The 27410-nt window shown below is 42.8% G+C and overlaps 1 protein-coding gene across 2 annotated transcripts; it reads right to left on the bottom strand.

The window, feature by feature from the left end:
• Positions 1-667: 667 nt before the first annotated feature.
• Positions 668-20198, bottom strand: LOC137094729 (UDP-glucuronosyltransferase 2A2-like). Of its 2 annotated transcripts, XM_067470127.1 has the most exons (7): positions 20120-20198; positions 18939-19872; positions 12029-12177; positions 9632-9763; positions 5509-5596; positions 2149-2368; positions 668-1356 (listed from the first exon to the last, which is right to left on the bottom strand). In XM_067470127.1, the coding sequence occupies exons 2-7, from the start codon at positions 19657-19659 to the stop codon at positions 1077-1079; spliced, it is 1590 nt and encodes a 529-aa protein (XP_067326228.1). In that variant the 5' UTR covers positions 19660-19872; positions 20120-20198; the 3' UTR covers positions 668-1076. The 2 variants fall into 2 exon arrangements, with proteins under 2 accessions (XP_067326228.1, XP_067326229.1); XM_067470128.1 differs by lacking the exon at positions 18939-19872.
• Positions 20199-27410: the final 7212 nt, after the last annotated feature.

Here is a 27410-nt window from a genome sequence, read left to right as displayed (position 1 = left end):
CAGTTGGTACCAGGAGCAGGAGCTCCACGCCAACAGAGGCAAGTACAGACTGCCAAGATTAGAAGTTAAGGATTTCCCCATTAGTTACAGTTAAGAAGATAGTGCCTGTTCCCAGTGAACAAGATTGCAAGAGCCAATAGACTGTTAAGAAAGCTTTAAAGTACCTGTTTGTCTTCATTAATAAAGAACTTTGTTGGACTAACTTTAAGCCTCTACAGAACTTTGTGTAAGGAAATCCAAAGGCCTTTAATCTGAGGCAGCCCCGGTATCCCGTTGGGCACACAGAATTTATGTCCTGTCTACAGTCTTATGCACAGACCCAGCGTGCGACAGCACAGAGGGGTAGCATGACTTCCCTAGATCTAGACACTATGCTCCTATTGATGCAGGGCAAAATCCCATTATTATTTTTTTGCTGCCACATGACATTGTTAGCTCATGTTTAACTTGTTGTCCACAAGGACTCCCAAGATCTTTTTCACATGTACTGCTCTCGAGCCAGGCGTCCCCCCTCTGTATCTTTGCATTTCGTTTTTTCTGCCTAAGTGGAGTATCTTGCATCACTTGGATAACCATCATCCTCGGACTATGAGGGATCGCCTAAGTAAGTAGCATCAATTAAAATCCAAGGATAATTTCATTAAAAAAAAAAAACAAAAGCAAGTGGTACTTTAAAACAAATGTATATTTTATTTATAAACCCAAATTATATTTTATATGAAGCATTCAGTCAATTTACCACCCAAAACATGAGCAAATACAATATAATAAATGTCTTCTCATTCTTCTCACACCAGAGATCAGATAGCATAATGTCTACATTTACATAGGTGATTGTCAGTGATTCAGATATTGAGATTCTACCAGAGTTGTAATAAAGCCATAGTAAAAGTTATTAACAGCTAGTTCCTTGCTTGTGTCAATCTATGCTGTCAATTTAATGGAGTTGAGCAAGGATAGATGTGTTTCTACATCTAAGCAAGCTGAACATGATGGGAAATGACTATAGGGTTTAACATACCCAGTCTGAGCATGTTGGATGATATAAGTCACACGATGGCTGTGATGAACAGAAACTATTCCAATTTTGTTTTCCGTGTGATGCTGCCACATTTCCGACAGCAAAACGAACAGCATTTTACAATGATGAACATGAAAAGTGCCACACAACTGATCAAAAAGGCAATGACGTCAAGGCAGTGATACTGGTACCAGGTCAAGTCATGGGCAGCTACTCTCAAATGCTTGGCGCCTTTGTGGCGCATGACAAACTCAATCCAGAAGACAGCCCGGTCTAGAGGCTTCATAGGTTGGTCGTGATGAATCTGTGACAGTCGTACTGCATTTTCCTTATATCTGTAGGATTGAGGAAGAAAGAAGAGCAAACAGTAATGACAGCAGGAGAAAAAATGACCTACCAGTTTTCATTAATGTCATTAGTGCCCTAATTTCTGTAGAATTGCTGTTTAACCGAAAGCTAATTATTGCTCTGTGAAATATTTGTGAAGAGTTGCACAAAACATTTTAAATAAAGTGAAATTAAGTATAATGTACAGTTCTTTGGTTTCACTTTGATACTTGGCATTTTTTTCTCATTTTCATGAATAAATTGTTACACTTTTACAAAATTATTGTATTTTGTACCTCCAAATGCTGGTCTCCAATTCCTAATCAACATCTCACTATCATTCATGGTGAGTATTGATGGGAGTATAGTTCAGCACCATCAAGAGGGCCAGACGTTAAATGTGTTGGCTGTAGCTTAATTAGACATTCAATTCTTTGATGTGAACACCAGAATGTGAATGTGACAATTGTTTTTTTTAACTACACAATGAAGAAACTGGCCACAATTTCAAAATTCTATTTAGTTCAGAAACTGAAACAAGGTTCAGTCTGAGATGCAAAATGGAGTCATGCTAGCTTCAAATGTCATTACGACAATAAGATAAATATTTGAAGTGCTACAAGTAGTCATTGGGATGGTAATCAGGAAAGACATTCACAAGAGCAAAGAGTTAGTCAAAGAAACTCACCACTATGCACTAAAGATTCCACATTTTTCTTCTCCCAACTTCATTGGCAGAGTATTTGCCTTATATGTAGCCTATAATTATCTCTCTTTCAGAGAATTGTCATTACACTTACGTTGTATTGTGAATGATGGTATTAACGGCGTCCACTAAATCTTGTGCTGTGATTGTGTTTATATTCAGCACTACAGCCATTCCCTTTGCAACCACGTGAGCAAGGTTATCAGTCTGGTCTCCAAACATGGGGATCCCTACCATGGGAATCCCATGGTAAATTGCTTCATAGATCCCATTTGTTCCACCATGAGTTATAAAGGCTTTTGTCTTAGGATGTCCTGGAATGGAAATATGAAAATACTCTAAATATTCATGTACTCTAAATATTCATGTTTTCAGATATGGGATGAGCACAAATAAACACCAGGAAAGAATACTGACATGTTTTAATTTCCAGATCAAAAGTACTGTGGATTAAGGGTGAACTAAAACTCCCATGCGGGTCTTCCCAAACCCCTCCAGTATGTTCAGTTGGTCACCAGCATTTTGTGTGCCAAGTATAGTCCAAATTCATCATTGGTGGGCTACAGAATGCTCTCTGGATGCAGGATGAACTATAACTCCAACCCCAGTGGGTCAGTTCCCCCACAAATACCTCCAGTATGTTCTGTGGGTCACCAAGGTTCTGGATAAGGGTGAACTGCAACTCCAAAAAATCAAGGTCAATTCCCACAAACCCCTGCACTATGCTCAGTCGGTCATGGGGTTTCTCTGTGCCAAGTTATTAATGCCTCATTGGAACAGGGGCAGTTACCATCTAGCTTGAAAAGAGCAATGGTAAGGCCGATCCTTAAAAAATCATCCCTGGATTCCTCGATATTAAACAACTATCAACCTATTTCAAATCTCCCTTTTCTGGGCAAGGTTCTAGAGCAAGTGGTGGCTTCCCAGGGTTTCTTGGATGAAACTGATTATCTTGATCCCTCACAGTCTGGTTTTAGGCCTGGCCATGGAACGGAGACAGCTTTGGTTGCCTTGGTGGATGACCTCCGCAGAGAGCTAGACAGGGGGAGTGTTTCCCTGCTAGTTCTCTTGGATCTCTCATCGGCTTTCGATACCATCAACCATGGTATCCTTCTGGGTTGGCTCTCAAGAATGGGTCTTGGGGACACTGCTCTGCAGTGGCTCCGCTCCTTCCTGGAGGATTGTACCCAGTTGGTGATGCTGTGGGATACCTGCTCAGACCCCTGGCCATTGACCTGTGGGGTCCCACAAGGTTCTATTCTTTCTCCCACACTTTTCAACATCTACATGAAACCGCTGGGAGAAGTCATCCGGAGTTTTGGAGTTGAGTGCCATCCCTACGCAGATGACACACAATTCTACTTTGTGTCTTTAGGAGGAGCCTGAAAACGTGGTTGTTCCAGTGTGCCTTCCCAGAATAAGGAGAGCTCTCAGCAATATGTCCTCACAATGCACTTTAATACTGACTTAGGATGGACTGTGCTCCCTCATTTCTCTCCGAAAAATGCTATCCTAGTTATATTTTACCTTGTTCACGTCAGCATATTTTCAATTTTAAGCTATTACATTTGGCCCGGCCATTTTTTAAATTGTTTATGTTGATTGTTTTTTGTTTATGTGATTTATATGATTTGTATTTTATTGATTGTTTATTGATGTTGTGTGTATTGATGTTTTGTTTGATGTACTTTGGGCTTGGCCTTATGTAAGCCACACCGAATCCCTTGGGGAGATGGTAGCGGGTTACAAATAAAGTTTATTATTATTACTACTCTTTTCCACCACATTCCAAGGAAGCTCCCTGGATCTTGGACCAGTTTTTGACAGCTGTGACAGACTGGATGAGGGCCAACAAGCTGAGACTTAATCCAGACAAGACAGAGGCCTTCCTGGTCAGTCATGGGGCCCATCAGGGTATAGGGTGGCAACCCGTACTCATTGGGGTTACACTCCCTCTGAAGGCACAGGCCACAGTCTGGGGGTCCTCCTGGACTTAGCGCTGATGCTTGAAGCTTAGGTGTAGGTGGTGGTTGGGAGGACCTTTGTACAATTAAAACTTGTGTGCTAGCTGTGACTGTACCTCGAAAAACCTGATTTGGCCATGTTACTCCATACCTTAGTTACATCTAAAATGGATTACTGCAATGCACTCTACATAGAGCTGTCTTTGAAGACGGCTCGAAAACTGCAATTAGTGCAAAGATCAGGGGCCAGATTACTAATGGGAGCTGGTTATAGGAAGCATACCATGCCCCTCCTAAAGCAGCTCTACTGGCTGCTGATGAGTTTCTGGACCTAATTCAAAGTGCAGGTTATTACATATAAAACCCCGTATGCTTCGGGTCTAATCTATCTTAGAGACTGCATCTCTTTCTATGAACCGGCACGGGCACTAAGATCTACTGGGGAGGCCCTCCTCTTGGTCCGACCTCTGTCTCAAGTGCAGTTGGTGGGGATGAGAGAGAAGACTTTCTTGGTGGTGGCCCCTCAATTTTGGAATACACTCCTGAGGGAGATCAGGCTAGCCTCCAATCTCCAAGTCTTCCGTACATAACTGAAGACATGGTTTCTCATCAAGCCTTTGACCATATTTGATTCCTTTAATGAACATACATGAGGTCCCATAGATTTTATTTTAAGCACTTTACAACACTGATATTGATTACTGTTGTTTTTACCTGCAGCTAGTGCTGTATTTTCCTGATTTTAACCAGGGAGCATTGTGAAGTTGTGATGATTTATGTTGGTTTTTTTACCTATAATCCGTGGTCCGCCCTCCTCCAAACTTCAGCAGGACATAAAGTGGGACATTGGGGGGGGGGGGTATATGTGCCAAGTTTGGTCTAGGTCTGTCATTCGTGGGGGTTGCAGTGACCTGTGGAAGTGGCAGCCAATCGGAAAGCTGCCACATACATGCATACATACATACACGGATTTTTGTTATATACATAGGAGATATAGATAAATATAGATATCATCATTGCCTGGGTATCAAGAATCAAAGAGGGCCGCTGCCCTCTACTTTCATTGTTTCTTTCTCTTTCCCTCTTCTCATATCTTCCCCTATTTCCTTTATCTTCCTTCCTTCTTCCTTTCTTTGTCTTTCTGCTCCTTCTTCTTTCCCTTCATTTTCTCTTTATTTATTTATTTATTTTCTTTCTCGCTTCTCCAGCTCTGAGAGGGCCTCAAAATGCCTCCACAGCAACATGCCTCTCTCTCTTTGTGGCACTTTCCTTCCTCACTTCCCTTATGCACTTTTCTTTCCCAGTGACATCACAAAGGGTCACTTTGCCTGGCAACAAAGTGATAGAGTGAATGTGATGGACAAAAGTGAGAAACGGTGAAAGCTATTCATTCTTACTGCCCATTACAATCAGGAGAGAAGAACAGAGGGATAAAAGTGATGCATTTCCCAGTAATTACTTAAGCAGTTCTGCAAACCCAGATTTCTCACCAAGTAGATCATTTTGTGGGATCCAGTCATAAATTCTGGTATTGGTTCCCAGCATTTCTGGCCTCTTCCCTTTGTACCGCCAAACAATCTGAAAGTAAACAAAATAAAGACATGCTTCACTGACAGCTGTCATCTGTCAAACTCCCAAACAGCTGAACGTCTTTCATCGTCATTCACATCACGCACTGCTTTTCTCGCTCTGAACTACTTCTGCCTGTCAAGCCCTAAGAATGGTGCAGTATCTCTCTAGTTACTTTCTCTTTCTCGCATGCCTGTCCTCAGTCAAGGGGGGAGCCTTCTTATCTGATTGACTATTATAACGAGTAGTAGGATTTTACTTGAGGGAAATAATAATGAAAAATCCCAAAACACAGCAAAACACCACTTGTATTAGAATGAGGCTTCTGCGTTTATCAGCCTCAAAACCAAAAAGGCTACTATAGAAAGCTGGTACTTTCTTCCTGGCTGAAAAAATCCTTTTTGAATGAGCACTGGCACCCACCCACTTAGCAGTGCTGATAAGCCCTCACTTACTTGAGGAAACTTATGAAAGAGTGTGATTGTATTAGCCCTCGGGCTTGTGTTTCTGAGGTTCCATTTAAAGTTATTTCTTTTGAAACATATGCTGCCACCATAAAGTTCCTGACTTCTGCTTAAAGTGCTTTTGAAGAGGCACACTTGAGTCAGATGTGGTGAACCAGGAACAATAAAGTTTATTTACAAGAACAGGAACAATGCAGGTACTAAGCTTGGCTGTTACAGAGAATTAGTCTTGAAAGCGTGTAGTTACATAAAATAGTTCTGACTTTGTTACTTAAGAAACTCTTCTTTCTCCCTCCAAACAAGAATCCTGACAGGATAGTTTCTCTGACAGAAGTTCTTCAGCAGCACAGATAGTCCTAACCTGGATCTATCTTCCTACTTCCAAGCTACCTCCTAATAGCTGTAAACTCCTCCACTAGCTGTCCCTGCTAGTAACTCTGGCCAATCTCAGGCATTTTCCTAACCCTCTACACCACTCCAAACACCCTCTCCCTTCAACACCCAAGTTCAATCTGCTGACAGGGATTTTAAAAACCTCCCTTTAAATACAGTTTTTCCTCTTGCCAAGTTAGGCTCTGCCCACTCTAACTTAGCCAATCACATTCCTCTTTCATTTCCCTCCAAAAGGCTGCTCTTACTAAACACGCCCTCTCATGAAAATGAGTGACAAAATGGATTCCCCCGGCACCCTTACCTAAGATGGCTGCTGAACTCCTTGGGCCTACTCTTTTCCAAGGCCTCCCTCAGCTTAACTGGTAGGGAATTCACTACAACTATCCACTAGGGTTGTGCGATCGATGAAAATAAAACACTTCAAAACTCATTACAAAATTAGGGGGCACCAGTGTTTTGTTTCTAAAGTGTTTCTAAAGTATGGTTAGTGAAAATTCCATTACTATAACAAGAGTAACTAAATTTTGTTACTTTTTCATTATAGTAATTGCGCAATTGGGAAAATCTCAGGAGCTTCTTTCTCCCTCATTTTTACAGCTTTTGGGGTGAAACTTGCTACAATGGATGAAACCATTTACCACAGTTAGGCCATCAAGTTTCAGAATGTTTCATTTACCCACTGATGTTTAGGGAATTTTCAAAATTTTTATAAACAACATTTTTATCTAAGGGACAATGTATTGGGAATCTCACATCAGAACAACATATTTTATGTGTGACCAAGATCCAAAAATAACATATAAAACAACTATATATTTAAGCAAAACAATACGTCTGAGAACCACATACGTAGGGCTGATCAGGGTAAATTGTAAGGGTGATAAGGAAATATGATGTATATACTCAGTTTTATCAGTTTTATCATATCTTATCATATTTATCTACTGTATTGTTATAAGTGTCTTATTTTAACTTACTACATGGAATGTGATCAAGTCTTATCAAGCTTTGTTGTTTTGTTTGATATTGTGATATGGCCTAAGGACTAATCAATAAAATTACTACTACCACAAGAGCTATCCCCTTGAATTTTCTATACAATGACACAAGATAACAGGGGATCAGTCCCCTCAACTTTTAGAAATATTCATACATCTTCTGATTTTAGGGAATTTTTAAATTTTTTGACAAAAGCTTTTTTAATTAAAAAAAAGGAACAAGAGCAATTTTATTGAATGTCTCTCATATTAACCAATATAACTTCACCTCTGAAAAGCTTACTTACTTGTATTGAAGTATCAGTCAGTCCTCCTCTTTGCAGATTCAACAATTTATTGGAACCCTGGTTGCTGCTAGGAGGTAAAAACTCTTCCCTTTCCTAATTAGAGCTTTCTGATGCTGAGCAGAATTCTGGACAATGTAGTTTAGGGCTGGACTTTTTGAATTGTCTGCCATAGGGCTCCTCGCCTTCCCAAACTACATTTCCTAGAATTCTGTGTTCTCTCAGTCCCTTTCTTCATGTTTTTTTTTTTCAATTAGTTCACACAAACATTCTCCAACCATCTGCCACGGGTCCAACCCATCTTTCAAATGCATTATCGAAGGCTTTTATGGCCGGATGACACCTCTGAAAAGGTCATTTGACCCCCAAAGGGGTCGTGACCCACAGGTTGAGAAACACTGATGTAGAAAAAGATGTATACCTTAGAAGACCATTAACATCAAGGAATGAACTGAAGCCAGAGATGAGCAGAAGCAGGAAAGAAGGATGAGCCGCTCACAATTCTAATAAAGCCGCTGCGGACTTAACTGAAAGTACATCTCTATGAGTTCAATTGTTTGACTCAGCCGTGCTACCTGCCCTATGTTATGGTGCAGAGACATGAACAATGACGAAGGCTCTCTTGGAACAACTACGGGTCACACATGCCTCCCTAGAAATACGGCTCATTGGGATGTCTCTCTGAACGCACAGAGAATGCAGACTGCACAACGGGGATGTTTGAAAAATATCAAAAGTGAAAGATCCTCTACGCCACGTCACCCAATTTAAACATTGCTTTGCAAGCCATGTGATATGCAGAACAGATGGGCGCTGGAGCAATGCCATACCAACATGGTACCTGTGGGGATGGACAAAACTTCTTAGTCATCCTTCCACTCGATGGTCTGATTCATTCCATATGGTGCATAATGTGAGAGATGAACTTGGTTGTACAATGGTACACACTGGTCAATTGAGGCAAATAGAGAAAATGTCGTGATCCGCTCAAAAGCTGAGGCATGGATCATATGTGTACTCAGAATATCTCATTCTGATATTTCAGGAACATTTGCTTATTTTATATACAGTAACAGTGTGTTGTTGTTCATTCGTTCAGTCATCTCCGACTCTTCGTGACCTCATGGACCAGCCCACGCTAGAGCTCCCTGTCGGCCGTCACCACCCCCAGCTCCTTCAAGGTCAGTCCAGTCACTTCAAGGATGCCATCCATCCATCTTGCCCTTGGTCGGCCCCTCTTCCTTTTGCCTTCCACTTTCCCCAGCATAATTGTCTTCTCTAGGCTTTGCTGTCTCCTCATGATGTAGCCAAAGTACTTCAACTTTGTCTCTAGTATCCTTCCCTCCAATGAGCAGTCGGGCTTTATTTCCTGAAGTATGGACTGGTTGGATCTTCTCGCAGTCCAAGGCACTCTCAGAACTTTCCTCCATCACCACAGTTTAAAAGCATCGATCTTCCTTCGCTCAGCCTTCCCTAAGGTCCAGCTCTCACATCCGTAGGTTACTACAGGGAATACCATGGCTTTGACTATGCGGATCTTTGTTGACAGTGTGATGTCTCTACTCTTTACTATTTTATCGAGATTGGACATTGCTCTCCTCCCAAGAAGTAAGTGTCTTCTGATTTCCTGGCCACAGTCTGCATCTGCATTAATCTTTGCACCTAGAAATACAAAGTCTGTCACGGCCTCCATATTTTCTCTCTCTATTTTCCAGTTGCCAATCATTCTTGTTGCCATGATCGTGGTTTTTTTGATGTTTAGCTGCAACCCAACAGTGCACATGTGTGGAATGTTTTAAATGCTTCTTTTGCTGGATAAAAGTCTTATGTGATAAATTTCCTAATCTACAAATAACAGCATTTTTAAAAATTTTAAAAAAATGAATTTACATCCATCAAACTGACCTTCTGTGGAAGCTGGCTGAGTGCCAGGGCAACCACGTTACTCCTTTCATCTATTAAGTTGTTAATCATTGTACCGAGAGAAAACACAATAATGCCATGTTCTCCCGAACTCTGGACAAATTCTTCCATTTCCTATTAAAAGATAAAACCAACAATAATCATGATAGTATGAACAGCAACATGATCAACATCATTCTATGACAATTACAAAACCTGGTGGTACTTGGAACTTACCACACTGGCAAATATCTTGCTTTGGGTGTATAAAGGACAGCATTCCATTTCTCCCTATTTCTTTCTACAGAACTGTCCTTTCTCCTGCATCAGTTGAGGGCTAGTGGAGAACTGTAGAAGCATCTGATCATGTCCCCATGGCATCCTATAGGACCTCTAGTGATTGCAGAAGACACCTTTGTCGTTGTACATCTAGCGATAGGGAGATAGCAAGATACTTCTCCAATGTCCCTCACTACCAATCACTACATGGATAGGGGAGGATGCAGTCAGAAAGATTTTAATTATTGCACAAGGAAGGTAATGAATTTCTCCTCTGCCACAATAAAAAAGCATGCTGGCATAACTTTCAGTTGCGACTGGGCATTGTCACTAATAGAAAGGATTCATCATTGAGCCTGGATCCCCAGGTTTCAGCGGTGACCAGGGGAGCATTTGCACAGCTTAGGCTCGTGCGCCAGTTGCGCCCGTACCTTGGGAAGTCTGACTTGGCCACAGTGGTACACGCTCTGGTCACATCCCGCCTTGACTACTGCAACGCTCTCTACGTGGGGCTGCCCTTGAAGACGGCCCGGAAGCTTCAGCTAGTCCAGCGCGCAGCAGCCATGTTACTAACAGGAGCGGGGCGCAGGGAGCATACAGCGCCCTTGTTGTTCCAGCTCCACTGGCTGCCGATATGCTACCGGGCCCAATTTAAGGTGCTGGTGTTATCCTACAAAGCCCTAAACGGTTCCGGCCCAAAATACCTTTCGGACCGCATCTCGGCCTATGAGCCCACGAGGGCCTTGAGATCATCTGGGGAGGCCCTTCTCTTGATCCCGCCTGCCTCACAGGCACGTCTGGCGGGGACGAGAGAGAGGGCCTTCTCGGTGGTGGCCCCCCGGCTGTGGAACACCCTCCCTGTTGACATCAGGCAGGCGCCCTCCCTTATGGCCTTTCGTAAGAGCCTAAAGACATGGCTATTTGAGAGGGCATTTAACTGAATGTACATCATCTGGTAATGACAACTGGAACGGAATATGGATTACGAGTTTGGTTATGATTCCACGATAAGACGGAGCGGATCATTTGTAGTGTAATTATAGTAGTGTGTATTAGTGAGATGTTGTTTTTTCGATGTGCTTTATTGTAAACTGTTTTTAGATATGTTGTCCACCGCCGTGAGTCGCCCTAATGGGCTGAGAATGGCGGTCAACAAATGCAATAAATAAATAAATAAATAATGCTAGCCATTATTTATTTATTACTTATTTATTTACCATATGTATATACAACTTCTCTCAGCACTTGAGGTGACTTGAGGCAGTTTATAATTGAATGGTACTCCACTGATTCCTAGATTTTTGAACAGTCCATTCATAACCCAAATCGCAGTCAGTAACTGTGGTTGTGAGAAAATATAGTAATAATAATAATAACTGTAGAAGCATCTGATCATGTCCCCATACCTTTTTGCTATGTATATGCCAATAAAAGCTTATTCGATTGGAAGATGGATAATAATATTTTTTTCAATATTTATTAGTTATTCTTAAAATCATGACAGTTTACAGGGGAGAGCGTTGATTCATCCCTAAGTTTTGCATGGAAAAAGGATGAGGTGTCATCCATATTTAGAAAGAGTGTGCCCTCAAATGTTGAAAGATATCTGATTTAAAAAGAATGTTTTTTTTCCTCAAATATACATTTTGGATTCCGTAACATAACTATGTCTTTATTTATCTACAGACCCAACTGTCAAATGTTTAGGAAGGCCTATATTCCGATGAAATGTAGGATATGGTGGGAGCAATGAGTGGCAACAAAGACTGAGAAGAGTAAGATAGAAATGCACACAATGCAGACATACACCAAATTATGTCCTTTCATTTCAAATATGTATTTCTACAGGCAGACATTTCTATCCATAATCATCTGAAATGTGTAGTTGTCCTCAAATTGGGATCTGGTATATCTTAAATTCTATTTTAGTACAATTACCTTTGAAGAGTGGATTCTGGCACAGAAGATACATTACTATGTTATTCAGAATGAGATAAGAGAGGGAAAACCCACTCCCCCCACACTGGAAGTGACCAGGTCACCTACTTCCTCTTGTAATTTTCTTCAAGGTATATTGAACAAGAAATTGTTTATTTTATTATTATCAAGAGAATGAATTACCTTAGGCAAAGGTTTTGCTGGCTGGCAATGCAGTCCTCCTACAAATTCAAAATTTGGGAGGAATGGCCGTGGGAATTCAAAGTCCCAGTAGGTTCGGATCAGCCAGATTTCTGCTTTACCCGTTATTTCACACAATGTTGTAGGTCTCCCTGTGGATAAAATGAAGTGGAATTAAATTTAATTTATTTCCTCTTTACAGATAGGCAAGGACTTGGGAAAACCCCTTTCCACAAGTGAAAAATAATTCCTATTAGTTAGCTTTCTGTCAATGACATACAGATGTGCCTGCTCTCTACACATCTGGAGTGTTTTTTGTAGAAAATATGAAACTATCATATTCAGTTGACATCAAACAGATCTGTGCATTTAAGGCAATTGCCTCTGTAGTGGCACATGTTAAGTATATAGAGTAGTGTATTAATTTGCACTGTCCCTATGCATTGGCTTAGTGCAGGGGTCCACAAACTTTTTAAACAGAGGGCCAGGTCATAGTTCCTCAAACTGTTGGATTGCCAGATTATAATTTGAAAAAAAAGAACGAATTCCTATGCACAGTGCACATATCTTATTTGTAGCACAAAAAACACTTTAGAACAATAAATAATTAAAATGAAGAACAATTTTAACAAATATAAACTTACTAGTATTTCATTGGGAAGTGTGGGCCTGCTTTTGGCTGATGAGATAGGATTGTTGTTGTGTATTTTCAAATCATTTCAGACTTAGGTTGACCCTGAGTGAGGGCTGGGTAAATGACCTTGGAGGGCCGTATCCGGCCCCCGGGCCGTAGTTTGAGGACCCCTGCCTAAGTGTATTGTGTATAGCAACTACACAGTGGGTTGCTTGCCACATTGCATGATTAGAAGAAGAAGAAGAAGAAGAAGAAGAAGAAGAAGAAGAAGAAGAGGAAGGAGGAGGAGGAGGAGGAGGAGGTTATTTTTCTATCCCGTCTCCATCTTCCTGAATGGACTCAGGGCGGCTTACAAGGGGCCAAGCCCAAAAAACATAGTTAAAATAAGGCAAATAAAAATTAAAACAGTGCACAACCAACAACATAAGCAATAATAAAACAGACATCATAAGCAACAACCAGAAATACTTCTAGTCTCAATTGAGGGGGGAGTGGGGCGCTGGTGTACAAACAAGTTGGAGAATAGGCTGGTTGTGATGATGTGTATTTTTATTCTTATAGTTATGTATTATTTAGACAATGGTTAGTAATGGTAAGTATGTAGAATTGTATTTTATTAGGGATGGTAACTGGCTTGGCTTGCCTTGAGCTGAGTTGAGATAGCAACGGGGGCGGAGCCAACTGCCAACTGCCACTTGGCAGCGCAGCTTTTTAAAAGTCATCAGTCTGTAGCCAGAGAGTTACAGAGTAGAACTGATCTATGGATCAGCAACCTGTAACTGGAAAGTTACAGGAGAGGATTCTCAAGTGAGAGGATCAGGGAACTGATCCATAGTTGGTGGATTGCGGAGGTGGTTGATCCTGTGTGGAAGTGGAAATCCAACAGGAATCCTGTAGTAGTAGATCTACAGGGAGGACTGATTGTTGATTAAGAATCAAGGTTTGTCTTGGAGCAAATACAGTCAAATAAATCAAGTGGCTAATTTGTATTACCATAATGGTCGTTAAAGAAACATCTGCCTAAAGAAATCTTTTGAAATCTGTTTTATTTATCATTTATTTATTTATTTATTTACTATACTTGTATACCGCTGTTTCTCAGCCTGGCTGGCGACTCAACGCGGTTTACAACAAAATACCAAATACAATAGTCAACAGTATACAATTTAAAACCATAAAAACATAATACACAATACTGGTACATCAATAACAATCCAATGCATCTCCTGACTAAAATCGTGATCCATTTTCGTCGTCCATATTACCAATCCTTTAATCATCACATTCATTGCACCGAATTAACCAAATGCCTGTCCGAACATCCAGGTTTTTAATCTTCTTCGGAACACCATCAGCGAGGGGGCTGATCTTACCTCCATGGGAAGGGCGTTCCATAGTCGAGGGGCCACCACAGAAAAGGCCCTGTCTCTCGTCCCCGCCAGCCGCACCTGTGAAGCAGGCGGGATAGAGAGCAGGGCCTCCCCAGAAGATCCTGGTGGGCTGATAGGCCGAGATACGTTCGGATAGGTAGGTTGGGCCAGAACCGTTTAGGGCTTTAAAGGCCAACGCCTGTTTTGTGCCTAGAGTCATTCAAGAAACCCTATAAATGTAACCAGCTAAGTTTGTGCCTCTAGAGAGAAGTAACATTGAATCTATTCTACTCCTGTTTTATTCCAATAAACTTGTTACTGTTTTTTCACAAGCCTTGCCTCTGATACAGTTTCTTCTAAGCCAAACAGGCCTGCACAAGAAGAAGGACCAAATTAGGGTTATTAACTGTAAGCTATGCTATCAAAAATAAATAAACCTTCCTTAATTAGTGGTCCCTTGACAACCAGCTCCTAAGTTGATATTGATAATTACACGGCTTCCTCGCACTGGTCAAAAGATGGATAGAACATATCGCAGCATAGGAACAGGATCATTTTAACTTAAGAATACAGTAATCAAATACAGGAACTTGATTTTAGGCCATGGTTAGGGACCATCAGTCAAAGGGTTCATCAATCTAATGCACAATGAACATCCACGTCTTTAGTTCCTTATGAAATGTGGATAGGGAGGGTGCTAACCTGATCTCCCTGGGGAGGGAATTCTAGAGACAAGGGGCCACCACCGAGAATGCCCTTTCTCTCGTCCCCACCAACCGCGCCTGAGACGGGGGTGGGAGTGAAAGAAGAGCCCCCCCTGAAGATCTTAGAGATGGTGTAGGTTCGTAGGGGAAGATACGGTCACAAAGACAGGCAGATCCTGAACCGTTTAGAGCTTTATAGGTAATAACCTGCACCTTGACTTGGGTGCAGGCGGGGCTGATCTCACTCCTCACTTCCATTGGGAGGAGGAAGAATTATTGGTGTTTCTTCATCCAATTATCTTGCCTTCTTCTTACAACCTCATCATATATGGCTAGAATTGGCAGTATATGCTGATCTAGCTCCGGACAACCACAGAGTGGGCAATGCGAGGAATGTGGCACTGGATTCCCCATGCCTTGCAGCAAAACTGAGTGCCACTGCCTCCTGCAGCGAGCCATCTGATGAGGTTGATAGTCTGAACTAGTTTTCCGTATAATCTGCATATAAATTAGGGTGATAAAATACACCTTGGCCATTCCCCTTGCCAATGGGAAATGATCCTGTTTCTTTATATTCTGTCCTTACAGTGACCTTTTGTCTTGAGTACATATTATGTATCAGGACACACCCATTTCTTCTACAGTGATTCTTAGTATTTCGGGACATATGCCAGCAGAAGGAGGCAACAACAGAGAAGCACAGGGATATATAATCCAAAGGTTGAAAAAGGAAGTACCAATAAAACTCCCACTTCTCCACCCCAATCCGATAATACATCAGGAGTATACATCTAGTATACATACTTCTGTGAAAAAGTAATCTAGAATACATCCATGCATAATTAAAGTCAAAACTGCAAATGTGGTGGGATTACTATATCAACATCTATATCTAACTATCCATCTATCTGTCTATCTATCTATCTATCTATCTATCTATCTATCTATCTATCTATATCAGGGCTTCCCAACCTGTGGTCCGTGGACCACCAGTGGTCTCCAAGAACTGAAATGTGGTCCACAGCCTCACAGTTACTACACTGTTGCAATGAGAGCAACTGTTCTTGCGAAAGCCTCTTGTAGTGTCGAGGTAATAGGGAGGTCAGGAGGGGAGAGGCTGACTACTCACGAAAGGCACAGGAACAAGCTGCCTGACTGCTGCTGCTCCTCCCTCCCTCCCCCTGAGCAGAGCTGTTCCATGTGGCACCTGAATACGCGGGCCCCTTCGTATCTTCATTTTTAGTCTTGTTCCTGGGGTTATTTGGGGTACCAATTCAAAAGATTGCATTAGATAGATCGCATCAGCAATAGATTGTTAATATATGGTTTTCTGTGGGTGAGCAGATAGCGACTACTGGATGGCATACGTTCTGTATCAGAAACTAGAGCTGGTGTAGTCTACAATGCAATTTTCTGAATCAGCACCCCAAATAACCAAACCCAATCTAAAGTTGACCAAAAACTGATATGTAAGCCTTTTGGTACTATTTTTGGAGCGTGGTCCCTGGTCAAAGTTGTCCTTAGTCAAGTGATCCCTGGTCAAAAAAAGGTTGCGAACCACTGATCTATATCCATTACCCATTGAGTTAGTTTGGAATGACCATATAGATTATATTGAAAATGAGAAGTTATTTCACGGGAATATATCCTATCAACAGAGACTGTTGATCAAGGGTCCTCAAACTAAGTCCCAAGGGCCGAATGCGGCCCTCCAAGGTCATTTACCTGGCCCTCGCTTAGGGTCAACCTAAGTCTGAAACTACTTGAAAGCACACAACAACAACAACAACAACAACAACAACAACAACAATCCTATCTCATCAGCAAAAAGTAGGCCCACACTTCCCAATGAAATACTAATATTTGTTAAAAGTGTTCTTCATTTTAATTATTGTATTGTTTTTAAGTGTCTTTTGCACTACAAATGAGATATGTGCAGTGTGCATAGGAATTCATTCACGCTTTTTTTTCAAATTATAATCCGGCCCTCCAACAGTTTGAGGGACTGTAGCCTGGCCCTCTGTTTAAAAAGTTTGAGGACCCCTTCTGTAGATGATCCTGTCACTTCTTTCCATGAATCAATAAATCTGAAACCAAAGAAAAAGAAAAGAAGTTCCAAGTTGATCCCCTAAGGAAAAGTATCTGAAGCAGGCCATATTAACCAGTGAATCACACACAATAGGATATATACTTCATGATACACATTCTAGAGACAAATTCAGTTTCATCATTTCAGTAATATCCCGAGGAACTAATAAATCCAAATGCCCAACAGCTTCTGGGTACTATTAAAACTGCCAATTGGCAAACAACCCAGAGGAGCATTAGCCCCACAGGCATACAACCTTATCACATGGGGAAGCCCCGTGCCATTTCACCAGCAAGTGTGCTGAAATGGCCGACACAAGGGGCAACTCCGTTGTCTGGTGTACCACCCATTCACATGGGAGGAATGACACCAAACAGGGCAGAAGTATGCTGTCTCCATTCGAACCAGCACAATTCGGGAAGGCTCCCATGTTTGGGGGGAAGCTTCCAAGGATGCTTCCAACATGTATAGGGGTGGGGCCTCCACTGGAAGTCACACATTATGTGGGGCTCCATCCCTGTAGAAGTCTTAAAGAATCCTTGGATGCTTGTTTTGATAGCTATGATGAAATTCATAGTCTCAGCATATTCCTGATTCAATTGTCGATTATGCTATAGATTCATGCATAAGTCTAGAAATGTTAGTCAAAACATCAGCATTACAAGCTCATTTCCAGGTTATTACGCCTATTGTCTAGATCAGGGGTCAGGAACCTTCGGCCCTCCAGGTGTGGTGGACTTCAACTCCCACAATTCCTTGAGGCTCGGCATTCGCCCCAAAGGCTTACCTTGGCCTCAAGGAATTGTGGGAGTTGAAGTCCACCATACCTGGAGGGCCGAAGGTTCCCCATGCCTGGTCTAGATTAAGAATTTCAAAGGAGACTTATAGCTTACTCAGAATACTCCAGGCCCAGGCCTAAAGAGGCTGAAAGAATAATGTGAGGGATCTTCCACGCAGCTACATTATTCAGAATATCAAGGCAGAAAATCCCACAATATCCTCTTTGAACTAGGTTATCTCAGTCTACACGGCCATATAGGCTTGGGCGGTTTCGTTCGTTAATTTCGTAATTCGTTATTAATTCGTATTTAAATTAGCTTACGATCCAATATTGAGCCATGCAGGAATAGTGTGAGGAGTAAATTAGATTCGAAACAATTTTTTCAATTTATTTGGTAATTATTTTGTAATTATTTCGTAATTATTTCGTAATTGTTTTGGCATGTCTGGTGCAAGTTTTATAGTTTTTGTTTGTTTTATCACACCAACAGTCAACAACAGAGGGAGAGGGAAGCTTCAGAAGTTCCCCCTGTCCCATTTGGAGGGTTTTTTTAGCATATTGCGCTATCGTGTCCACCATTAACAAATCGATTCGTAATTATACGAAATTTCGTATATTTCAAAAAATTTTAAAGGAAAATTTCGGAATTATTAAAAAAACGAAACGCAAGGGCCCCCTAAAAACAAAACGAGCTTAGAACCAAATTTTTCCGTGGTTAACCAAGCCTACTTCCAGTTCAAAGCAGAAATGTGGGATTTTTTCTAGCTGTGTGGAAGTGTGTGGTAAGAGAGAGAGAACTTTTAAACTTTTCTTCTTTTCCACAGCTCTCCAACTTTCGCCAGCTCTCCTTCTTAAACCCTTTCTCCCTTCTCCATCTCTCCCTTCTGTATAGGTAAGGTAGTCTCTCTTCTTCTGCTGCTAATTAAATTTTACTTCTTGCAAGTCTCATAACTGAATTCTGTTGAACATTATGAAAACAGCCTCACAAGCCACACGTCTCCCTTAAAACTGAGGACAATCCTCTCACTCCTAAAATGTTCAACCTGGGAAAGTAGTTACATAAAAAGAAGAAAGAAAGATCAATGAAGCAGGGTTGGTGACAAGCAAGGACATTATGAGAGGAATGTACAATTTAGAGACCATGCCATGATCATCACTGATTTCCATACATCTTCATAACTGCCATACAAACACTGCAAAGAGACTTTGATCTCAGACTTTCAGTTCCACGCATGCAACTGCCAGTTATTACATGTAACAGAAACAGATATCACAGATGAACTGGGCTTATGGATGTGGGCATTAAAAACACTGCAAATGGAAACAGGTTCTTACCTAGAACATCACTAAAATATTTATCCCAGTCTTTGTTGAAAAAACTATGGAACATGATGTCCAGTGAAAGATAAGTGAGCATGTTTGCCGTCCTCTCCAAGAAAGACATCCGGTCCGTTAGGCCGGCTACGCTGCTAGGCACATATGATGGAGGAGCTGGGATATGGCCACAAATACGTTCCATCGTGTTTCCTATAGTTAGCCGTAAGGAATATAGAAATGGAAGATGAAGTTTCTCAGCTAGGAGTTCCCCACCAGGCATGACTCCGTCTGAAATAACAACATCAAAAGCAGCAGACTCCAACTTTTGTAGCAGCTTCTCATTCCGAAAAACACTGTCACAGAAACACTTGTATTTGTCATACAGTTTCATTAGAGAGCCATACAATTTGATGAAAAATTCCCAGAAAGGCATTTTATGCTCCTCATAAGACCATAAATTGAGAGCTTCCTCTGTCAATATTTCAATTTCCTTCCTTGTGTGTGGAACAGGGATCACTTCGAGGTGGAAGTTGGAAGGTACACTTGATTCAGCTGCCTGGTAGGATGAAGGCATTATGACTGTCACTTGATGGCCTCTGGCTGTGAGTTCCTGAATAACAGTTTTCATGTGCAGCCAATGGCTAAAATCATACGGCCAGACCAAAACATTGCCACTGGAAGCTGAGCCCAAGAGGAACATCATTACCAAAGGTGCAACCAGCATCACTTTCATAGACATGGTGTTTCTGCTCCGTTTGCTTGATTATTGATATGGCAAAAGGTAAGGCTGGGCGCTTCTAGGGAACTTTTGTCTTTCAGAATAATTCAGAATGAGACTCCTTGACAGAAAACGATAAACTCTTGTGCCAGAGGAAAATACCGTTTGGCCTTCTTTCCTCATGAGCTGTCCAGTGAAAATCCAGGTTTGCATGTGTTGTGAAGGCACGGACTCCTAGGAAGTGGAGAAGAGAATCTTTATTGGGAGAACAAGCCTCTCCTAAAACTGTTTGCATCAAAAGAGCAAGCAACAATAATATAGGAGAGACACTAGATGGTATACTCTGTCCCTGACTTCTTATTGGAGAACTAAGACTTCCTTGGGTTATATATCTTTTCCCAAGATAAGCCCTAGGTGCACAAGACATCCCTTCAGCCATTTCCTCCCCCTGTTAGAAGCAGATAATCAGTCCTGTTCTCACCACATCCTTCCTGTCCTTCTGCTCCCCTGCTGTGCTGCTGTGACCAGCTTCCTGCCTTTTCACACAAGGTTTCCCAGCCCTACCCTCTCTTAGGCACACCCTCTAAGCATCCACACTGCTGGTACTTAACTCTTTCTTTCCTCCTGCACTCTTCCACTTTCCGCTAGCTTCCTTGTCTAGCCTTTGTTTCCATCTTCCTCTGGCTCTGAAGGGCTTCCACTGTAAGGGCAACTTTCTTGGAACAAGTTAAAACAATCAGTTAGCAATTAATTCCTTATGAGCTAAGAACATTCTGACAATAAGCAAACAATAGTGTTTACAAGAAGAATTTAGAATTGTAAACCTTTTTAATCAGGCCCGTAGCGAGGGGAGGGTTTTAGGGGTTCAACCCTAAACTAACAAAATGAAGTTCAACAGTGACAAATGCAAGATACTCCACTTTGGCAGAAAAAATGAAATGCAAAAATACAGAATGGGGGACGCCTGGCTCGAGAGCAGTACGTGTGAAAAAGATCTTGGAGTCCTCGTGGACAACAAGTTAAACATGAGCCAACAATGTGATGTGGCGGCAAAAAAAGCCAATGGGATTTTGGCCTGCATCAATAGGAGCATAGTGTCTAGATCTAAGGAAGTAATGCTACCCCTCTATTCTGCTTTGGTTAGACCACATCTGGAATATTGTGTCCAATTCTGGGCACCACAATTCAAGAGAGATATTGACAAGCTGGAATGTGTCCAGAGGAGGGCGACTAAAATGATCAAGGGTCTGGAGAACAAGCCCTATGAGGAGCGGCTTAGGGAACTGGGCATGTTTAGCCTGAAGAAGAGAAGGCTGAGAGGAGATATGATAGCCATGTATAAATATGTGAGAGGAAGCCACAGGGAGGAGGGAGCAAGCTTGTTTTCTGCTTCCTTGGAGACTAGGACGCGGAACAATGGCTTCAAACTACAAGAGAGGAGATTCCATCTGAACATTAGGAAGAACTTCCTGACTGTGAGAGCCGTTCAGCAGTGGAACTCTCTGCCCCGGAGTGTGGTGGAGGCTCCTTCTTTGGAAGCTTTTAAGCAGAGGCTGGATGGCCATCTGTCAGGGGTGATTTGAATGCAATATTCCTGCTTCTTGGCAGGGGGTTGGACTGGATGGCCCATGAGGTCTCTTCCAACTCTTTGATTCTATGATTCTATGAACCCCCCCCCCCCCCCGAAATGTTTCAGATTTTTTTTTAAAAAAACCTGGTTTACTCATGAATTCTAACTGGTTAACCAAATCCCCCTGCTAAGTATATGAGATGCAAAAAATCAAGAGTCCCTCCACAACTGCAAGCACTATCTCAAGCAAATATTAGCAATTTATTCACACTGTCATTACTTGCAGCAATAGCCGATGTAGTTGTTCTGGTACAGCTGTACCAGGAGCTCCAACTTTATTTGCTTTGTATTAAATGTTTGCTTGCAGTCCTAGGTTTCAGGGACTCTGCAGATAGGTGGCTTCTTTGGTTGCAGTCATAGGGCAAGTCACCTGTCCATCATTGTTAAGTTTTGGTCCCGCCCCTTGCTCAGGGCAATTGGGAAGGGAAGGGAGTCATTTTTAGTTAGTCTCAGCAAGGTAAGTTTATGTATAGGATGTGTGCAAGCTTCCCCTGTACAAAAGTTTCAACCCTTAAGACCTTCCGGGGGAGAAAGGTCTTAAGAGTCTCCAAAGAATTTCCAGGAAAACAGTCCTAAAGACCAAAGAACTCCAGCTGGAGAACATCTACTGCCTTGCTGGTAGGTCCACTCGATGTTCGAGACGCAGTTCGACCCGGTAGCGGAGCCCACATCAGTAAGGGTTAGATTACAGTCAGCCTGGGAGAAGTTAAAACGGAGATTTTCCTTTAAAGAAGAAGTTATTGAAGACAGTTGCCTGTCCTTCGTGGGCAAGATTAGGAATTCACCAGTTGCCTAAAAGCTTGGAATCATTTGCTTAACTTTACTGAAGACAAGAGAAGTTTCTGTTTGATTGTTCATTAATGAAAGACTTTGTTGTACCTCTCAAGCCATCTAAAGACTGTTTGTGGTGGAAACCTCTGAGAACTTCTCTTTAGGCCCCCTGGCTTCCCGCTGGGCAAAGGTTGCACATCCTGTTCTAAAGACAATTATTTACAGGCCCGACGCGCGACAGAACAGTAGTGAAGCAACCAAGTTGGGGGGGGGGGGTTGAATGCTCTCATTAAGGAGGCTAGACTTAGTGGAGGTGGTTGACAAGGGCGGAGCTGCAGACTATTGGAGGCTGCTCTGCCCCCTGCTGTGCTCTTTGCTTCAGCGTGAGCTAGGAGGCAGGTTTCAACCCCCCCCCCCGCAAAATTTTCAACCCCCCCCCCCCCGAAATTTCAACTTCTCCCGAAATTTTTTTCTGGCTACGGCCCTGTTTTCAATTTCACTGTCACAAAAACAATGTACTCCGTGCAAAATGAAGTCCGATCATAGATTACACAGTCTGATTTTCATCCAAACTGGGGAACAGGGAGCACACCAACTCCACTTGGGAGCACACCAACTCCCTTGCTGCACCAACTCCACTGGTTGCCAGTCTGCTGCCGAGCACAATTAAAAGTGCTGGCTTTAGCCTATAAAGCCCTAAATGGTTCCAGCCCAGCTTACCTGTCCGAATGTATCTCCTCCTATGAACCATCTCAGAAATTAAGATCACGCAGGGAGGCCCTGCTCTCGATCCTACCCCTTTGCAGGCACAACTGGTGGGGACGAGAGACAGGGCCTTCTCGGTGGTGGCCCCTTGGCTTTGGAACTCTCTCCCCACAGAAATTAGATCAGCCCCCTCCCTCCTGTCCTTCAGGAAGAAAGTTAAATCCTGGTTGTGAGACCAAGTGTTTGCACAGTGATATTGCAACAATTGATATCTCATTGCAATAATGAACAATGACAGATGACAATTGGAATTGCTCCTGACTTATCCTCCAGGATTGTGTGATTTTAAATAACTGTTTTAATTGATATGTTTTAATGTTGTGATTTTAATGTATATGTTTATTTATTTGTTGAGTCAGGGCAACCAGTCATTTATATTACATTTCTAACAGAACAAAGCAAACAAACAGACAAAATACAAAATTTGTGAGTTTGGTAGCTGATTAAATGTCCTTTGACCAGTATCTGGCCACTTGGAGTGCTTCTGGTGTTGCTGCAAGAAGGCCCTCCATCGTGCATGTGGCAGGGCTCAGGTTGCATTGCAGCAGGTGGTCAGTGGTTTGCTCCTCTCCGCACTCGCATGTTGAGGATTCCACTTTGTAGCCCCATTTCTTAAGGTTGGCTCTGCATCTCGTGGTACCAGAGCGCAGTCTGTTCAGTGCCCAAGTCGCCCAGTCCTCTGTGTGCCCAGCGGGGAGTCTCTCATTTGGTATCAGCCATTGGTTGAGATTCTGGGTTTGAGCCTGCAACTTTTGGACTCTCGCTTGCTGAGGTGTTCCAGCGAGTGTCTCTGTAGATCTTAGAAAACTATTTCTTGACTTAAGATGTTGGCATGCTGGCTGATACCCAAACAGGGGGTGAGCTGGAGATGTGTCTGCCTTGGTCCTTTCACTATTGGCTGCTACTTCCTGGCAGATGTCAGTTGGTGCAATACCGGCTAAGCAGTGTAATTTCTCCAGTGGTGTCGGGTGCAGACACCCCATGATAATGCGGCATGTCTCATTAAGAGCCACATCCACTATTTTAGTGTGGTGAGATGTGTTCCACACTGGGCATGCGTACTCAGCAGCAGAGTAGCATAGCGCAAGGGCAGATGTCTTCACTGTGTCTGGTTGTGATCCCCAGGTTGTGCCAGTCAGCCTTCGTATGATATTGTTTTAGCACCCACTTTTTGTTTGATGTTCAGGCAGTGCTTCTTGTAGGTCAGGGCACGGTCCAGAGTGACTCCCAGGTATTTGGGTGTGCTGCAATGCTCCAGTGGGATTGTATATGTAGTTTTATGCTGACGTAATATGGTCACGGTTCTTAATTTATAGCATATATTACTGTCTAGAAATTATGTTTTGGTTTTCACATGTATGTACGGCACTATTTTGCCACTCTTATGTTGGAAACTGCTTTGAGTCCCCTCAGGGCTGAGGAAAGCAGTATATAAATGCAGTAAATGCAGTAAATAAATAAATGGGAAATGGCCTCCATCCCCCACGGTCCCTCAGGACTCTCCAGGATTAACAGCAACCCATTCAGCATGACCCCTGAGCCCCCACGTACCCCCAACGCGGCCATTTGGCTCAAGCCAGTTCACGCTGGTGGGTCTCAACAGCTCTGGAGCATGGGCCAGCCAGCTGATCCTCTTCCCCCTCCCAACCTAGAAGCTAGCCCAAAACACCTCCATTTCCCAGCCCCAGCTACTTTGTGTCCCCTTCATTCCTTCTCTGGCTATATATCTCTTCCTCTTCTTCTTATATTTTTTAATTCATTTCCTTCTTCTGCAAAGTGCCCATTGTAATGAAATAGCTAATTATAATGTATGTTTTAAATGTGTTTATTGATGTTGGGATATGATAAATGCAGACCAGGTTATGTGTCGCCTGAGCTGAGGCGTTGCTATAGCGACGGAACCAGCTGTTAGAATGTATCTAAGTTAGAGAAGCCAAAGGGGCGGAGCTAACTGCCACCTTTCAGGGGCAGGCATTTTAAAAGAGTCAGTTTTCTTTTAGTCAGGGGACTGAAGTGGGAGTTGGGTTCTGGTGTGTGGAGAAACTGAACCCAGGGGTTTAAGTCTTCAGCCTGTGTGTTTACAGAGTCAGTTGGACCTGTTTAGATGAGTAATTAGCTCGTGAGCTAAGGGGAAAAGAAATCCCAGTAGAAATGGTCGCTACAGACCAATCTCCCTGTTGTGCCACCTCTACAGAGTTCTAGAGAGACTTATTTGGCATAGAATTACGGAAAAAATAGACCCATGTCTGATTGGCCTGCTGATTGGCCCAGAGCGAGGCAGGCCGCCAAGCCTCCTCCCAGCTGTTCGGGCTGTCAACCAATCAGTGAGAAGCCGGGCGGGAAAGGGCGGGCGGGAAATTTGAAATGTTTTTCTGTATTTTGCCTATAAAAATGCCTGTAAACTCTGTGTTGGCATGCTTGTGGTGGAAATATTCCCACAATTGCATCCGATCTCAGCTGAATCGCTAAAAAAGAGCCTCGGTCGCCATCTTCTTCCTCTTTCGTGGGATCTATGTTATTTTTAATATTTTTATCACTGGAATTCGACTTCCCTGTTCTCACCAAGGTTTAGGGACACTCTTTGGTGCGGTCCTCGGGGTCTCTCTTACCGGGGAGACCCTCCAAAGATCGACCACGATATCAAGACAACAGGAAGTGAGAAAAATCTATCCTTTGGATGGAAAATTCACTCCTGAAAGAGTTATCATGGGGGAAAGTTGTCTCCACTGAAGCTTTATCACCAATCCTTGTTTCCACAACGAGCCAATTTTTTGAAAATCAGGTATCACAGGGACAGAAAGTGAAGGGGAATGTTCTGAACAAGGGCACAAACAGCAAAACAATCACCACAGCTTAGATTCAGGTGAGAGTCCTGGCAGGAATGTGTGGGGCTGAGCAAAGCCCTTCTTTCAGCCCCACGCCTTCCTGCCAGGACCCTCACCTCTCCACACAGCAACCCAGCTCCTTCCTATCCTCCACTCTCGCTACACCTTTCTTACCTCCTCCCTCACCCCGTGTGTGACTTTCTCCTATCTCCCTTGCCCCACATGCCTTTCCCTTGCCTCACAACCACCTCTCCTTCACCCTACACGCGACTTTCCCTCAGTCTCCCTCCTTCTGCTGCTGCTGCTGCTTAGGATCCGAGCTCTCTCTGGAGGCAGATCCAACCGTTGCCTGCCTGCCACCTTTTCTTCCTGTGGTGATAATACGATAGCTGGGTCCAGAAGCTCCAAGTGTTACGCACACTCCACTATGACGGTTGTGAATAAGGGAAGGGGAGAGCGGCGTACTGAGGACAGGAATATACTTCGTAGTTGCATTTGCATTTGGTGGAAGGACAGAAAGGAGGGCAGTGTTAGGATAAGGTTTAGGGTAAGGTTTAGGGTTTGGAGTAAGGTAAGGGTTAGGATTAATGTTAGGGGTTAGGCTTAGGGTAAGGTTTAGGGTTAGGATTAGGGTTTGGGTTAGAATTAGAGTTAAGGGTTAGTTTTAGAATTAGGGCAAGGTTTAGGGTAAGGGTTTGGGTTTGGGTTCAGGTAAGGGTTTTACCATTTAAGAACTCTTACATTCCTTCTATAATATCTGTGTTCCATTCTGCGTTGTGCAAACATTGCTCCCAAGGGAGTGAAGCGAAAACAGCATAATGCTCAGAGTTTCTGGACCCAGTTTTTATACTATTACCCTTCCTGTTCACAAAGGACACCTAAACAAAATAAGTTGAAATAATTACTTTTCCCTTTTCTGTGAGGTCTCCGTGGCCCCATCCAAGACTGAACCCTTTGTTTCAGGGACCCAGATCACCCAAAGCTGGATTATTGTCATCCAAAACCGTACAATTATGCTAGCCAGAAAGGCCACTAAGCTATCCCAATATGGACATGGACTTCCTGGGCTTGCATCCTCCTAGGGGAGCCACCCCCTCAACATCTGATTGGCCTTCCTCGGAGCCAGTCCTCCTCCATCTCCTTCCCTCTGCTGGAGAAATCCTGCCTGGAGGTGGCAACATCACTGCAGCATCAGCCAATCAAGGCGCTGCTTCAGGTCAACTCCTCTGCTGGCCAATCAGGAACGGGAACGGGCTAAGGGAGAGAACTTGAATAGCTATCAAGTGTATAAAAACACATGTCTCTGTGTTATATGGTTATACTTGTATTTTTTGGTGTTATCCCTGCTTGAATCGTTTCTGGCCAGATCGTAATTAAAACTTCTGCAGCTGTTTTCACCTGGAGAATCTGTTCTTTAATCTGAAACTTTGGGTATTAGTGTAAATGCTCTCCAGGCAGGACCCTCCTTTAACCGTGGTCCTGCCTCAATCCCATATCACATAATGCATGATATTGAATAAGCAAGTGGTAAGTCTGGCCTGAATGACCTTAATCAATAATAAGTATTGATAAGAATCTAATCATGTGCAATAGAAATACTTTATATACAGGCAGTCCCTGATTTATGAACATCTGACTTACAAAACTCATAATTAAGAATGGAGGTGAGACATGCAGTGAGAGAAAATGACCCCTCAGAAGGGAAATTCACTCCTGAAAGAGTTATCAAGGGGGAAAGGTGTTTCAGCTGAATCTTTATCATCAATCCTTGTTTCCACAAC

This window comes from Anolis sagrei, chromosome 6, assembly GCF_037176765.1.
Source record: "Anolis sagrei isolate rAnoSag1 chromosome 6, rAnoSag1.mat, whole genome shotgun sequence".
Classification (NCBI taxonomy): domain Eukaryota; kingdom Metazoa; phylum Chordata; class Lepidosauria; order Squamata; family Dactyloidae; genus Anolis; species Anolis sagrei.
Note: the sequence above shows the minus strand (reverse complement) of the source record. Positions and strands in the feature narration are given on the sequence as shown.